The following is a 14,798-nucleotide window of genomic DNA, read 5'->3' as shown; positions in this document are numbered from 1 at the left end:
GTTTAGTTAGGGAAGCTAATTCAGCTTTAATTGCTTCCTCCCACTTATGCCAATCTTGCCTTTGACGACATTCAATAATAGATTGTGGTTCACAATCATCATCCATAATTTGATGAGCAACTGAGAATGCAAAAGCATCATCAATGATGATTTCATTTCGATCCCAAATTTCATTACAATATGTAATGGAATTCTCGATATTCCTGGGGCTAGTGCTCCTTTCATGGGTTTGCGCCTCTTCAGGGGCAATAAGCTCTTTGGGAGCAAGCACAACGCCAGGCTCTTCTGGAGTGGATTCCTGATTCTTTCCCCTTCGTTTTCGAGGAATAATATCTTTTGATCCTATTAGTATACCACACTTCAAGTGCGCAAGTAAACGTGCAAATGCGACATTGCGCATAAATAATAGGCAAACATTGGATCATCTGCAGGATGCGTCCACTAATACCATAAAATATCGAAATTGTCCACTTGGTGGTTGTATTGGTCCACAAATATCACCCTGAATTCTTTGCAATAATAAAGAAGATTCAAAATTAACCTTTGTTATAGAAGGTTTGATAATGAGCTTTCCTTGTGAGCAAGCCTCACAATTATAATCTTTGGACAACAATACCTTTATATCCTCTAAAGGGTGCCCTTTTGTATTTTGAATTATCCTACGCATCATTGAAGCGCCAGGATGACCAAGGCGATCATGCCACAGTCCAAACTGATCAGGGCTTACCAATCTCCAGGATATGGTAGCGTAGGTTTCAACAGCTTTAATCATGACACAATACAAACCCATAGAAGAAGCTTCTAGCTTCTCATGGATGGTCTTCAGGCCCATCTTATAAGAGGAAATGCCAATGTATTCCTTATCTTGCTCATAAATAGTCTCAATATGGTACCCATTACGGCGTACATCTTTGAAACTGAGCAGATTCCTTTTGGATCGAATGCTTAGAAACGCATTCTCAATATGCAGGATTGTGCCATTCGGCAAAATAATTGCAGCATTCCCAAAACTATCAATAATCGGAACAGGACCTGATATTGTATGGATTTGTGCCTTACGCAATGTCATACTCGAGAAAAAACGTCTACTACAAAATATAGTATGTGTTGTTGCACTATCAAGCAAACAAACATCTTCATTTTTCTCGGTATTTTCCATTTGCATTTATATTGACAACTTCAGGTGTCAAGTATCATAAAAGTTGCATATTAGTTATATAGTCGAATAAAATTTCAAAGATAAATATTATATAAGGTTCATAAGTATTTCATAAAGAACAATAAAAAAAAAAAAAGTAATACATTTAAAGCGAAACAACATAAATTTCAAAGTTCAAATTATTATTCACCAATCTAATTCATCAAAGTAATCGAGGTCCTCAAAGAAATCGAGACATCCAATGATGCATTTGCTACTTCAGAAGCAAGAGGAGTCCCACCAATAGAGATATTGTTAGTCTCAACAGTGGTTATGGCAGTAAGATTGATTTCAATGGCATGAGATTCACCACGCTTGCCCGTATTCTTTAAAGATGCCTGGTATAGGTCAACAAATGTTTTGGCGTACGCAGTGTACGTGACCGGTCCGGTCATGCCACAGCGATGACAAATACTTTCATTAATCACCTTCTTTTGCTTCTTTTCTTTGCCATGATTCAGGCCAAAGTTTGATTTCCTAGGGCGGTTAAATTTCTTGCCATCCCTTCTAGGATTATGTTCTTGCCTGCGCTTATAGCTCTTAAAATGGCCAGTATTTTTCTCAAAGTTAGCATGTGCTTCAGGCAATACTTTTGAGCCAGCAGGTCTAAGATCATGATTTTTGAGCAGCAATTCATTAGTTTGCTCGGCAATAAGAAGCACAGAAATTAATTCAGAATATGTGGCAAATTGACGTTGCCGGTATTGCTGTTGCAATACAATATTCGAAGCATGAAAGGTGGAAAAAGTTTTCTCAAGCAATTCTGCATCAGTGAGTTTGATACCGCATAACTCTAGCCGAGAAACGATATCAAATAAAGCAGAATTATAGTCAGACACTGATTTAAAATCTTGCAGTCTGAGATTTTGCCAATCATATTGTGCTTGAGGGAGGATAACAGTTTTGGTATGATCATACCTATCCTTCAATCTCGTCCACAAGATATGCGGGTCTCGAACGGATAAATATTGAGTCTGCAGGCTCTCATGCAAATGACGGCGAATAAAAATCAGCGCATTTGCTTTATCCTTTTCATTTGAGGTTTCATCCTCTGTAATTGTATTAGCGAGACCTTGCCCTTGGAGATGCATTTCCATGTCAAGGCCAGGATAGATAATTCTTTCCACTCACTTCCAGGATGTGGAATTTGGGCTTTTCAATATTTGCCATAATCCTTGCAAAAATAAATCCTTAAATTAATTAAAAGGATTTCCAAATATCCACCGCTACTTCAGGAGCAGAATGATACTTTTAGATTTGAATTTTTGGCTTTGGATCAAGAAAAATAAAAATGAAGAATTGATAGAAGAAGATGATGTATAAGTTGATCAATAAAAATAATACCCACCTTGCAAAACTTACTTACTCAGTCGGTAGATCTTTGTGCTTGCAAAAGTTACTTACTCAATCGGTAGATCCTCGTGCTGATAACGTGTTGTAAAATATCGCGTGGCGAATATATAATATAGAAGAGATTAAAGAAGAGAAATCAAGTGAACACTAGAGATAGTAGCAAGATGAGAGAGCTTTATTTCTAGTATCTCACTGTCGTGTTTCTGTGTGATTGTGTATTGTATATCAAAACTAAACTCCTATTTATAGGAGAACAAGAATATACTTATCATTAATATCAATGTATCAAATGATACATGTACAGGATAAGGGAGACGAATGTTCATTGTATAGGGAGATGTACTTAGAACATTTGATACAAATGTACCAAAATAAGTACATTGGATAAGATGAATATAATGAATATTCATTCATGTATTCTATCATATTCATGTATTTCATAACACTAAACACTTTTTTTGTTTTTTTGTTTTTAGGAACAAAAAAGAACAGAAACGCGTTTGTTTGCGTTTTTGTTCTAAAACTATTTTTTTGTTCCTAGAAACACATTTGGAATAGAAACAAGAAACAAACAAAAATTGTTTCTTGTTTAGGAACAAAATTTAGAAACACTTATCTTTTTTTCTTCTTCTTTTTTTCTTTCTTTTTTTTTTTTGGTGGTTGTCGGCCTTGCCATGGTCGGCGATCTGGCTAGGCCGACGACCGGCCGTCAAGGGTCGGCGACGCCGTTGAGGGCCGCGACCTCGCCGGAGCGTCTCCGGCCCCCGCGAGGCCGAGCGTCGCCGGCTCTGGCGAGGTTGACCTCGCGTTGGGCTGGGCGAGCTTGATCTCGCCTGATCCGGCGAGGTCGAGCTCGCCTAGCGGCCGGGAGTGGCTGCACGTGAACGGCGGCGGGCTCCAACTTAGGCAGCGGCGGAGTTGGGGCCGGGTCGCGGGTCACGGAGCTGGGTCGCGGGTCGCTGGGCGGTGGCGACGGCTGTGGTGCGGGGCTCGGCCGTGGGGTCTCGAGTGGCGGATGTCGAGGAGCGGAGCACCGAGGACGGCCGGTCAAGTCGTGGGCCGGCGCGGGGTCGACGATCGAGCGGATCTCAAAGTCGTGGGTCACGGTGCGGTGAGATCGATGCGGCGGTGGCGAACGGAGGCTTGAGACTTGCAAATGCGTCGATCGGGTGTGAGGTAGAGGGGTGGTCTTTGGGGCTTTGGCGTCGCTGGGTCGTCGGCGGAGGCTTTGGGTGTAGGTCTGGTGTCGCAAGGGGAGAACACGGAGCGGTAGGCGACGGATTTGGGGACGCAGAGGTTGGCGACGCCGTCGGGTGCGAGTTCGGCGTTGCGGTGTGCAGGGGGCGCGGTTGCCACTCTGACGAACGACCGGTACGGTGGCGGCGAGGAGGCGTCGAGCGCGGTCGCCAATGCGGTGGAGGGAGACGATGGTGTGGCTTTGGGTCACCGTCGGCTTAGCTATTGGCGCAAGCGCGCTGGCACGGTCGTGCGAGGAGACGTCGAGGAGGAAGAGCGACCGGCCAAAAGAAGAAAAAAGAAAAAAGGAAAAAGAAAAAAGAAAAAAGAAAAAAAAGGAAAAATAAATAAGAAAATAAGACAAATAAGAAAGAAAATAGAAAAAATAAAATAAAAATATTAAAAAATAAAAAAAAAAAAAATAATACAAATTTAGCAAAAGTATTTTTGTTCATTTTTTATTCTCGGAACAAGTTTACCAAATGCGTTTTTTATTCAAAAATTGTTTCCCGAACGAAACACTTTTTCTATTTCTGTTTCCTAAAATAATTTTTAAACAGAAATGTTACTAAATGCGCCCTTAGTCTATAACTTCTTATATGGATCATCAAAATTGTGCTATAGAATTGCCCCTGAAATGTCATGTTGCCTTTACACGTCAATAGATTTTTACAATCAATCCTAACAGTACTCTTCTAGATGTTTATAGCTATAAGTACTGGTATACTCGTTTTGCTTTGTTTCTTTTTCCCCCTTTTCCCGAATTCTGAGATGAGAATCGGACCTGGGACCTGGCTCTCACACATCAAGAGATGCCCAGTAGCCAGTAGCCAAAGGCGTAATGGTTCAAAAGTAGTCTTAAATTGCTGTCACTCAGACGAAGGGATTCTTTTGACCGATGATTGTCCTATCTTTTTATTAACAGTTATACAGACACTAGGACAAAAGTAACAATGAGTCTGCTATTCTTTACAGATCTTCCGAACGTGTAGCAGGTTGATTCAGTTCAATATCCTAGAGAGACAAATCCATAAACATATTGCGACTAGTATTTGAAAATAACCCAAGGTAATCATTCATGTTTTACAGCAAAGAACAAACTTATAAATGGAACATTCAATGACCATGAGGCCGTAATCCAGAAAATTCCTGATGCAATGTCTCCGTCATACTATTACACGCCCAAAAGTCTATTTCTTTGGCGTTAAGTCATACTATTACACGCTCAAAAGTCTATTTATTTGACTACAAAACTTTCCGATGTGAAGTCTCTATCATAATATCACGCACCCAATAGTCCATTGCTTTGATTCCTTTATATCCATCGAAGATTCATTCTTGTCCCCTTCAATTCTGGCAATTCTTATTCATGAAAAAATAGAGAGACATGGTGAGGGACAGTCTAGAAGAGGATGGGCTCTCAACAGGCTCTCTGCTTCTCAAAGAAGTCTCAAATTAGTCACGGCGACTCTATGTCTTCCAGTGATTCTTCTGTTACGGTTCTTCTCGGATTTAGCACACTGGTCGCTGTTTGCGGGTCTTTTGTGACAGGATGCGCTGTGAGTGTGCTGCACCAACCATGCACTGCACCAACCATGCAATGCATTCCAATAGCAATTTATGAGCCATCACTTGTCTTTATGAAGTCTTTGTTTTCTCTGTTATGTTTCATCTGTTCAACGTCACAAAGATGCTTTCTGTTGGACTACAGTAAAAGTACAGGTCATATTGATAGGTTCTTTCCAATTCACGAATATCTCTTGGGAAGAAGATAAATACAACTTGTTTAGCTTGTTCTTCATCATATGGCCTATCCCCGGAAAAAGAAAATCATTCATAGTTATATTAATTTGGAATTTGGTGCTCTTGAAATAACCTGCTCGTGTGGGATTGGGACTATTACAACTATTGGGGAAGTATCAGGAAAAAAGGGAACTAGGAAAAGAAAGCATGAAATTAGGAGCTGTTGTTTGGGCTGCCTCTCCATTTGACTCCACAATCTCTCTGACCATATTGTGCTGCCTCAATTTAGGCTGTATTTCCTTGCAAGGTTACTCGCAGTCACCAAGGCACCTTGACAATGGCAAGCAATTACTGTGCAGGTGGGTTATTCATCACCATCTATGTCAGGTATAATGGAAGATCTGGGACTTTCAGTAGCAGCAGTAAGTCTACTTGCCTCCTCATGAATGAAGAATCTGTCGGGTTGGATGTATGTAGCTTATTGCCGAAATGAGATCAGGATGGCATGATTGCTGCAAAGTTTTACTTGAGTTAACTATCATCTATATTCTAATCTTCTAATTGTTATCCGAATTTTTTTTTTTTTATATATTTTGTTCCTGAACATACCTTATAACGTTGATCCTGTATCTTAATCGATAAGCTTTAAAAGCATATCTTGTACTGAGGACCGTTGAGGGATAAGTGCAGTCGGTGTCAGTTCAGGTTCTCTGTACAAATCTTTTCCCTATCTTCCTCATGCTGCAGTATTCACTTTTTGGTTCGATGCTGACAATTGGAGGACTAGTCGCAGCGTTGCTAAATGGAACCATGACAGATGTGATTGGTCGAAAGCGTGTAAGTATTCTGTGAGCTATTAACTTTCTAAAATATCACAATTGCACTGGAGCAAGAAAATTATTATTGTTGTATCTTGTGATGCAGACAATGTGGCTTTCTCAAGTACTTTGCGCAGCTGGATGGCTTTCTATAGCACTCACCAAGGTTCCTACCCTTTATCTTGCCTTTCCAAATCCTCCTCAGAGGTGTCCAAACACGTGTATTGTATTTCACTTATAGCAAATGGAATAGGAAATGCCTTAAAGAGAATTTACTGGTAACTTCCCGAGTTCGGTGTAGTCAGGGAAGAGAATGATTTCTGCGTCTGTTGTTCAGTTACATGATTGTGTTCTCGTATGTTATAGAAGTATGTCTATTTGGTTAGTGATAGGAAAAATTTGAAGTTTCTTGATGCCCCTTTTGCGGGTGCAATTTTTTTAAAACATACTTGTATAAATACTCCAAATAAGAAAGTGCAGAACAAGGCCAACGCCCAGTCTGAGTCACCAAGGATAAAGCTCTGTGCTTATCCAATACAACTCGAGTTTCTAATTCAGAAGGAATACAGTTGAAGGTAAATGTACTGTAGGATGCCGTCCATCCCATCTTTGCTAGAATGTCCGCACAACGATTTGCTTCTCTGAATGCGTGCTTAATTCTCACCAGCTGCACATTCAGCTAAAACGTGCCCGCATTCATTCAAAATTGACTTCAAGTTAGGGATTTCAACACTAGTATTTTGCGAAGCATGTTTCGCATTACTGGCATCAGATTCAATCTCTAGACATGTCACATCTATTCCTAAGCAACAAGTACAGCCCTTCACCGATTTCCATTCATCATCCCTTGTTATGCCACCAATTTCAGCAACTCCTGTACACTTCCATCAGAATTCATTTTGAACCGGTCAGCTTGTGGAATTTCCCATTTCGATCCTGGTCCGGATTTCTTTCATGGAACTGAGAAGGAGATGAAGAATCATATGCTTCCAGAAGAAACCATAGAATTTCTTGGGAATCCGAGAAGACCCATTCTTTCTTTTTTCTCTAACAGATTGTCAGAACTTCATTTGAATTCAAATTCTACTGAGAGGCCTGCTAGAGATCAGATATTGTTGAAGGAAATTCAAGATGTTTCTTTTGTCCCTTCTAGGCAATTGGAAAATACAAAAATTGTTAACATATTCAAGATAATTATGTATTTACAAAATACTGTCTCAATTTATCTTATTTCATCAAATCCTGGATGTGATATGGTTCTGAAAGATGAACTGAATATTGACAGTTCCCATAAGATTTCATTCTTGAACAAAAATATGAATTTTTGATTTATTTCATTTGTTTTATGACTGGAACAAGAGGGGATACACATTACACCACGGATTTCAATCATGAGAACTTTCAAGAAGTGAAAGATTTATTCACTCTATCAATATTGGATCCAGTGTATCATGAGGGATTTGCCTTTTATGCAGAAGATGTGCCCTGCTTATCTAAACAAAAGAGGCCAAGTGAGTTAGTTAAGAATTACGATTGAAAGCAAAAGCATTCCTATATATCCAAAGACCCCAGAATACAATTAATGAAACAGTACTCTAAGAGATACTAGGCCTATCGTACCAAATTTTAGTTCTTATATCCGTAATCCAATCTCTTAAGGGCTTATTGTAGTTCCCAACCATAGAAAGAGGTCATTCCAATTTCATCCCATAACTTCTGAGCGAAAGGACAATCTCTTAGCGAATAAAATAGTCTCCACCTTGAGTAACACATAAGGGACACACATCTTGCAGATTCCTGCCTTTGTGAGCAAGCAGATGCCTTGTGGCAATACTGTTATGAAGAACCAACCAAATAAAAAATTTGATGCTTTGGGGTTACATCAGATTTCAGTGCTCAAATACAGTTCTCTCATTGCCGTCTCTTGGGTCTAAATTCATCGCGATCTGGTAGGCAGAATGCAGGCAGCACTCGCCAGGGTCGGAGTAATTACATCAGAATTTGACCGGCTGCGACATTTTTCACCATCACTTAATTGTACATTACATGTCGCCTTGCAGAATGTTTGGTGGCTGGATGCCGGAAGAGCATTAATAGGATTTGGCGTTGGGGTCACAAGCTATGTGGTAATGTGCACTTTGGACTTCCTGGTACACTTATGTGAACCTAGATGATCATCACCTCTCTTTTGCCAATCAGGTACCTGTATACATCGCAGAAATAACACCTAAAAATGTTCGGGGAGCATTTGCTTCATTCATCCACGTAAGAATAAACTTGGAACATTATTTACTTGTTTTATACAGCCAATACATCACCTTTTAGCCTATTTTTCTTGAGATGCAGTGTGTGAGCGCCTGTGGCTTTTCAATGGCATACTTTGTGGGAACTATTGTTTCCTGGCGCACCTTGGCTCTGATCGGTAGTGTCTGAGATTCTCTATTAACAATTGTTCCTGATAAAAAATTGAGAAAATAAAAGAAAAAGGTCGCCTTTTGTATTTTGTTTTTCAGGTGGAATTCCTTGTGTAATACAAAGTTTCAGTTTATACTTCATACCAGAGTCTCCTAGATGGTTGGTGAGTTCCTTCAGGGTTTTGTACTAGTTTTGTACAAGTGGCAATCTGATACGTGAGGAAATCAAATTTAAAGTTGTACCGCAATGCTTTCAAGAGCTACGTATTATGTGAATGAATTTACAGGTAAAAGTGGGTCGAGAACAGGAGTTTGAAGCTGCCTTACAGAGACTCAGAGGCAAAAGCGCTGATATTTCCCAGGAAGCAGCTGACATCTCAGTAAATTCTCAATCCCTTCGCAGTCATCTAGGGAAAGCTGATATTTCCCCTCGGGGAAAGATGAGTTCTAGGGCCTCATATTCTCAACTTCTATGAATCTCACAGGTCTACACAGAAACCTTTGAAAGGCAATCTCACTCAAGATTTCTAGATGTGTTTCAAAGAAGATATGCTCGTTCACTCACAGTGAGCTCTCCTTCAACTACATATAAACATTTATTCGCACATCTATATGCAATGCTGTCTAGTGAGGACTTACATTTTCCAATCATTTCAAAGCTTAGATTGGACTTGGACTGATGATGCTTCAACAGTTTGGTGGAGCCAGTGCTTTCTCGTACTATGCAAGCTCCATTTTTGAATCAGCTGGTAATGGCTTCTCTACTACTTCAGGAAGTGTGAAGAGATAATCACAACAAACTTTTGTCCATGACAGATTTTTCAAGTAGCATTGGCACCAGGAGCGTGGCTATTGTCGTGGTCAGCTGTTTTTCTGTCTTTGCGAGAATTTCCTAGATACTCAACTATGAAATATTATCCTGAAATATGAATTCCCCACGTTGCTTTTACAAATAGTTTGACATGTTTTGTAGATTCCAGCATTCGCAATCACTGTAATCTTGACTGATAAAGTTGGACGACGACCACTTTTGATGGTCAGGAAAAGAAACTCACTCTTTTTTTGGGTTGGAAAAGGAATCAATCACCTCAAAGTTGAAATTGAGCTTGATCTCTATTTGTAGGTTTCTACTGCTGGAATGTGCTTGAGCTGTTTAATAGTAGGATTGTCATTTTACATGCAGGTAAATCTGCTACTACTAGCCTTAAGGTTCTTGATGACTTTGACTCGCTTTTTGTTCTTTCATTTTGTTGTCCCTTCTCTACAGGATCTGCACATTTGCAAGGATGCCACTCCAATTTTGGTTTTCCTGGCTGTATTGGTAAATCATCACACCAAAGCTTAGTGAATCCTAGTCTATAACTGTGTGGTGAGTTTCGCTGAAGTTGCTGATTGACCAACAATGCAACCAGGCATATTTTGTATTTCTCTCAGTCGGCATGTCGGGACTGCCATGGGTTTTAATGTCCGAGGTGCGATTTCTAAATTTTTAGTTGAATTTTATGATGACCAATACTAAAAGCAATAAACCATTGATTGCTTTTGATTCCACATTATGAAGATATTCCCAGTAAATGTAAGAGGGAGAGCAGGAAGCATTGTGTCGTTTGCCCACTGGTCCTGTTCCTGGATCATGAGCTACACTTTCAACTTCATGTTCGAATGGAGTGCGGCCGGTCTGCTCTCTGTCTCTGTTGACTTCGTTTATGTAGTATGATACTGAGAATTTGGAGCTTAAGCGCATGTGACTGCACCTTGATAAATTAGATGCATTATCTGATTTTCGTTTTGCATCTGGACTTTGCTTCCGGCAGGAACATTTTTCATATTCACAGGCATTTGCGGTTTAGCGATCCTGTTTACTGCGAAGTTAGTGCCAGAGACCAAAGGGCAAGCACTGGAAGAAGTGCAAGCATCGCTTATTCATATTTCTGCAGTGAGTTAAAGTAATGCGATCTCCTGTAAGTCTTAGCAAACATTGCAATTGCGCCTATTGGGATGTCAAAAGACTTCTGTAGTATCAACATTTTGTTCCTGATTGCAAACTGTGAATGCCAACGTGTAATAGGAAGAGCAAAAGCATTGTGATCTCCTTTTCCTTGTGCTGAGTGATTGATTTTACCGAGCTACTACTAGTCAAGCTTTTATTTCTATTTAACTGTCGGATAGTGTCCAGGCCAGGTTTCGCCGACCTGGACGAGTCCACCTTCCCGGGCGAACCTAATCACATACTCGGCCACGTCCCCCGATGTATTTTGGATATTACACATGAAGTATGCTCCCAAAGTTACCCTCGTATGAAATCTTCCTCTGGAGTTCTGCAGACCAAAGTTGCATAAAGTCGTTGTGAAACCCCAGTCCGTAGACTCCGTACTATGGTTCGAGGACGGAGAAATGACACCCATGCATAAAAGGATGCAGCTCTTAAACAATTAAAAAAAGAATTAAAGAATGGATCATCGATTTATTTTCTTATTTGAAGAGTTCTAGTCTATGAGAGCAGTGCTTAAGTCTTGCTTGGAATAATTTTTGTGCCAACAAAAAAAGGGTAGGATTTAATATCTAAGATTGACCCGATTGGATTGTTGGTTCATCAATGAAAATGGCGAATTAGATCGATGTCACATACTTCGAACTGGTTAGGCGATGGAGTGGGGTGAGGCTCGAATTGGCCCACAGCCAGGCTAAAGCCAAGGCCAAGGAAGAAGATGAAAAGGAAAGAAAGAAAAAAAGAAAAGAAAAATTAAAAACTTGATATTTTAAAAAAGAAAAAGAAAACATAAAAATAAAAAATAAAAATATGTTTAGTGAAACAAAGTATGGTTGAAGAAGTCATGAAAAATGTTTTCTACTTTTGAAAAGTGGGTGACTTCGTGATGTCACAAAACAAGACAATTGGAAAAACTAATGGCAATCTCCAATTCAATTGAACTAAATTATGTTATGATCGTCATTCATTGAAGCCCCATTGTGGGTCATCTTAATCTGTTATCTTGGCAGGCTTCTCAAGCAGCTTTGGTACCAGAAGCATGGCTGCTGTACAGGTACTGGGCTATGTAGGATTGCAGTGAAAGACAAATTTGCTTGCCCCATCGCATTTTCTAAAGATTCTCGACGTGTTTCACAGATCCCAGTGACTGCTCTGAGTGTAATCTTGACCGATAAAGCCGGAAGACGACCACTTATGATGGTTAGGAAAGGTTTCGTGAACAATTACTATGCCTACTCCTGTTTCTTGATGTTTTGAAGTGACCTTATTTTCTCCCACTATTTTTCCTGTTGCAGAAACAGGAACATAATCATTGGAAGGCCGTGACCCCAATTTTGGTGTATGTAGCCGTTATTGTAAGTCTCTATAAGAGTGCCTTTCTTCCTCATCTCTTTCATCCCGAACCGTTGCTCAATAACTCGTTGAAGAAGTTTGCTGACAGACGAGTATTTCATTTAGGTGTATTCCATAGCTTACTCACTGGGCATTGCAGGATTACCGTGGGTTATCATGTCCGAGGTACATGCCTTCAGTTTTTAAGTTTGCACTCTGCAGTCTCTATCTCAAGACCAATCTCAGTGAATATGTTCTCTGTAGATATTCCCTGTAAACATTAAAGGATCGGCCGGAAGCCTGGTGACATTTATCAACTGGTCCTGTTCTTGGATTGTGACCTACACTTTCAACTTCATGTTCGAATGGAGCGCTCCTGGTACTCTCTCTCTCTCTCTCTCTCTCTATATATATAAATATATATAGTGTTTATGCTTAATCTGGACTGTGTTACTTTCAGGGACATTTTTGATATTCGCATGCATTTGCGGTCTCACAGTCTTATTCATCGCGAAGGTAGTGCCAGAGACCAAGGGGCGAGCATTAGAAGAACTGCAAGCATCACTTGCTAATTTTCTTCAATGATTTGGTATGAGCCAAACACAGGCAGCACTGACAGCGAGACTGACGGAAGGCTATTTGTTGCAAAGAATTAATAAAATGTGAAACGGGGAGGAAATTAAAAAGAGAGAGAGAAGTTCCATTGTAGTACATGTCATTAATGTCGGTAAATTACGCAGACCAAATTGTATATTGTAAATCTCAATTTTAATTGTATTTGAATAACTGTGTACCAATAATACAGCAAAAAAATTGGCAGATTAACTAGATATTAGAAAATTTATTTTTTTGTTGGTACCTTACCGATACATTATTAGGTAAACAGTTACACCAGCTGCCTCATTTTTACCAATGCTTTTTATAAGTTACCGTTATAATTTTTTTTTTTATTGACCATGGACAATTAGGCTGCGTTTGTTTTTGTTTCTTTTTTCTGTTTCTAAACACTTGTTTTTGTTTTTTTTATTCCTAGAAACAAAAAAAGAACAGAAACGCGTTTGTTTTTTTTTTTTTTTGTGGATGTAATAATATTAATGAGAATGGACAAAAGTACAAAAGATCGGATCCAAACAAGCACTCTTAACAAAGGAGCAAGAGTGACGGGGATCCGATATAAAAGCCCGAGGGTGCCAACAAGAAACACAAAAGCTAGGAAGCCAACAAACAAAACGTAACAACAGAACCCCTACCCTCCCCAACCCTCTAGCCCTCAAAAGCTGAAGGCGAAGAACGGAGATGGAAGGAACCCGCAACTACAAGAACAAGAGCAAACTGAAACACAACAAGCTAAGGAGAATCAGCTACGGGGAAAAGATCACGGGGTCGAATCCCCACCCCCTTTGCAGTCTTCTGTTTCTCGGAGAAGGAAGAACTTCCGTGAATGTGAGCGCTTTGTCCTTAACCACCTTGATTAGGTGATTTTTAAGGGCAGGGACCACCAAGGATTCACCCCTGAAGATAATTGCATTCCTCTTTTTCCAAATGAGATGGCACAAAGCATCGAAAGAGAATCGAACTATCATGTGGTAAAAATCCTTCCCTGTAAGGAATTTCCTGGCCCAAGTGAGCACCTCTCTCCAATATCTATTCCTCCATGGCAAGTTACATCTAGCAGCCCAAAAGAAGGCTAGCGAGGCCGAGATGTGACACCGGAAGAATAGGTGTTCGATTGAGTCCGGTACTTCACTACAAAAGGTACATAGATTAAAATCAATTCGGCCCTGATTTAACAACATCACCTGCGTGGGAAGACGGTTTTAGATATAAGCCACGAATAAGCGATGGCGAGGGACTATATCGATATCCCAAATCAAAGGAGCCCAGTCCACGCAATCTCTCTTGGCTCTAATGGCATTCCATGCGGATGCGACCGAGAAGGAGGCTGATGGGTCGCTACACCAAATAAACTTGTCATTATAAGACTCCAGAGTTGGTAAAGCTACGCCCCATATGATTAAATATCCGAGAGAATGAGTCGCCTAATGGGGTGTATAAGTCAGCAACTACTGCATAATCAGGGAGCCGCATATTGTCCCTAAACGAGGGCGGGACTAATCCATCAAGAGGGCCACATGGAAGCTAGTAATCATGCCATAAAGATACCGATAGCCCATTTCCAATTTTCCACCTAAACAAAGTTCTGAAGTGCTTTCTAAGCTGGAGGATTTTCTTCCACGCCCAGGAACAAGTCCTAGGTTGAGATGAAATCCAAAAATTCTTCTTTGTCAAGAAAATGGAATGCATCCACCGGCACCACATCGATTCCTTATCTGAGAAGATGATCCATATGAATTTGAGCATAGAGGCTTTGTTGCAATCTCTCAAATTCCTAATGCCAAGACCCCTTCAAGTTTTGGAAGAAATACATCGTCCCACGCTACTTTTGCTCCTCCATGGCCAAGAGCCATTCCCTTCCATAAAAATTGTCTCATAATTCGCTCGATGTCCGAAAAAACCGAAGCGGGAAGCGTAAAGACACTTGCCCAGAATGATTGAATCGAATGAAGAACCGACCGAATCAGCTGCAATCTCCCGCAAAGACAGGAAACGATGCACCCATGATTGAATCCTAGCCGTAATACGCTCTGTCAATGCAATACAATCCCCCTTATTCAATCTGGAAGATATGATAGGTACCCCAAGGTAACGAACAT

At 40.4% G+C, this 14,798-nt stretch overlaps 1 protein-coding gene across 2 annotated transcripts; it reads left to right on the top strand.

The window, feature by feature from the left end:
* The first annotated feature begins 5,105 nt into the window (after positions 1-5,105).
* Positions 5,106-12,846, top strand: LOC104435162 (sugar transporter ERD6-like 10). 2 transcript variants are annotated; one of them, XM_039306593.1, is made up of 18 exons: positions 5,106-5,346; positions 5,890-5,952; positions 6,278-6,367; positions 6,455-6,514; positions 8,409-8,474; positions 8,548-8,613; positions 8,695-8,770; positions 8,862-8,926; positions 9,050-9,142; positions 9,248-9,328; positions 9,427-9,511; positions 9,579-9,622; positions 9,736-9,798; positions 9,886-9,945; positions 10,030-10,083; positions 12,211-12,270; positions 12,349-12,463; positions 12,545-12,846. In XM_039306593.1, the coding sequence occupies exons 1-18, from the start codon at positions 5,200-5,202 to the stop codon at positions 12,667-12,669; spliced, it is 1,413 nt and encodes a 470-aa protein (XP_039162527.1). In that variant the 5' UTR covers positions 5,106-5,199; the 3' UTR covers positions 12,670-12,846. The 2 variants fall into 2 exon arrangements, with proteins under 2 accessions (XP_039162527.1, XP_039162526.1); XM_039306592.1 differs by lacking the exons at positions 12,211-12,270; positions 12,349-12,463; positions 12,545-12,846 and adding exons at positions 10,175-10,234; positions 10,324-10,438; positions 10,577-10,891 and having other exon boundaries at positions 5,108-5,346.
* Positions 12,847-14,798: the final 1,952 nt, after the last annotated feature.

The sequence above is a fragment of the Eucalyptus grandis genome, chromosome 2 (genome assembly GCF_016545825.1).
Source record: "Eucalyptus grandis isolate ANBG69807.140 chromosome 2, ASM1654582v1, whole genome shotgun sequence".
In the NCBI taxonomy this organism is placed as follows: domain Eukaryota; kingdom Viridiplantae; phylum Streptophyta; class Magnoliopsida; order Myrtales; family Myrtaceae; genus Eucalyptus; species Eucalyptus grandis.
The sequence above is the reverse complement of the archived record's forward strand: the minus strand, read 5'-3'. Positions and strand labels throughout refer to the sequence as shown.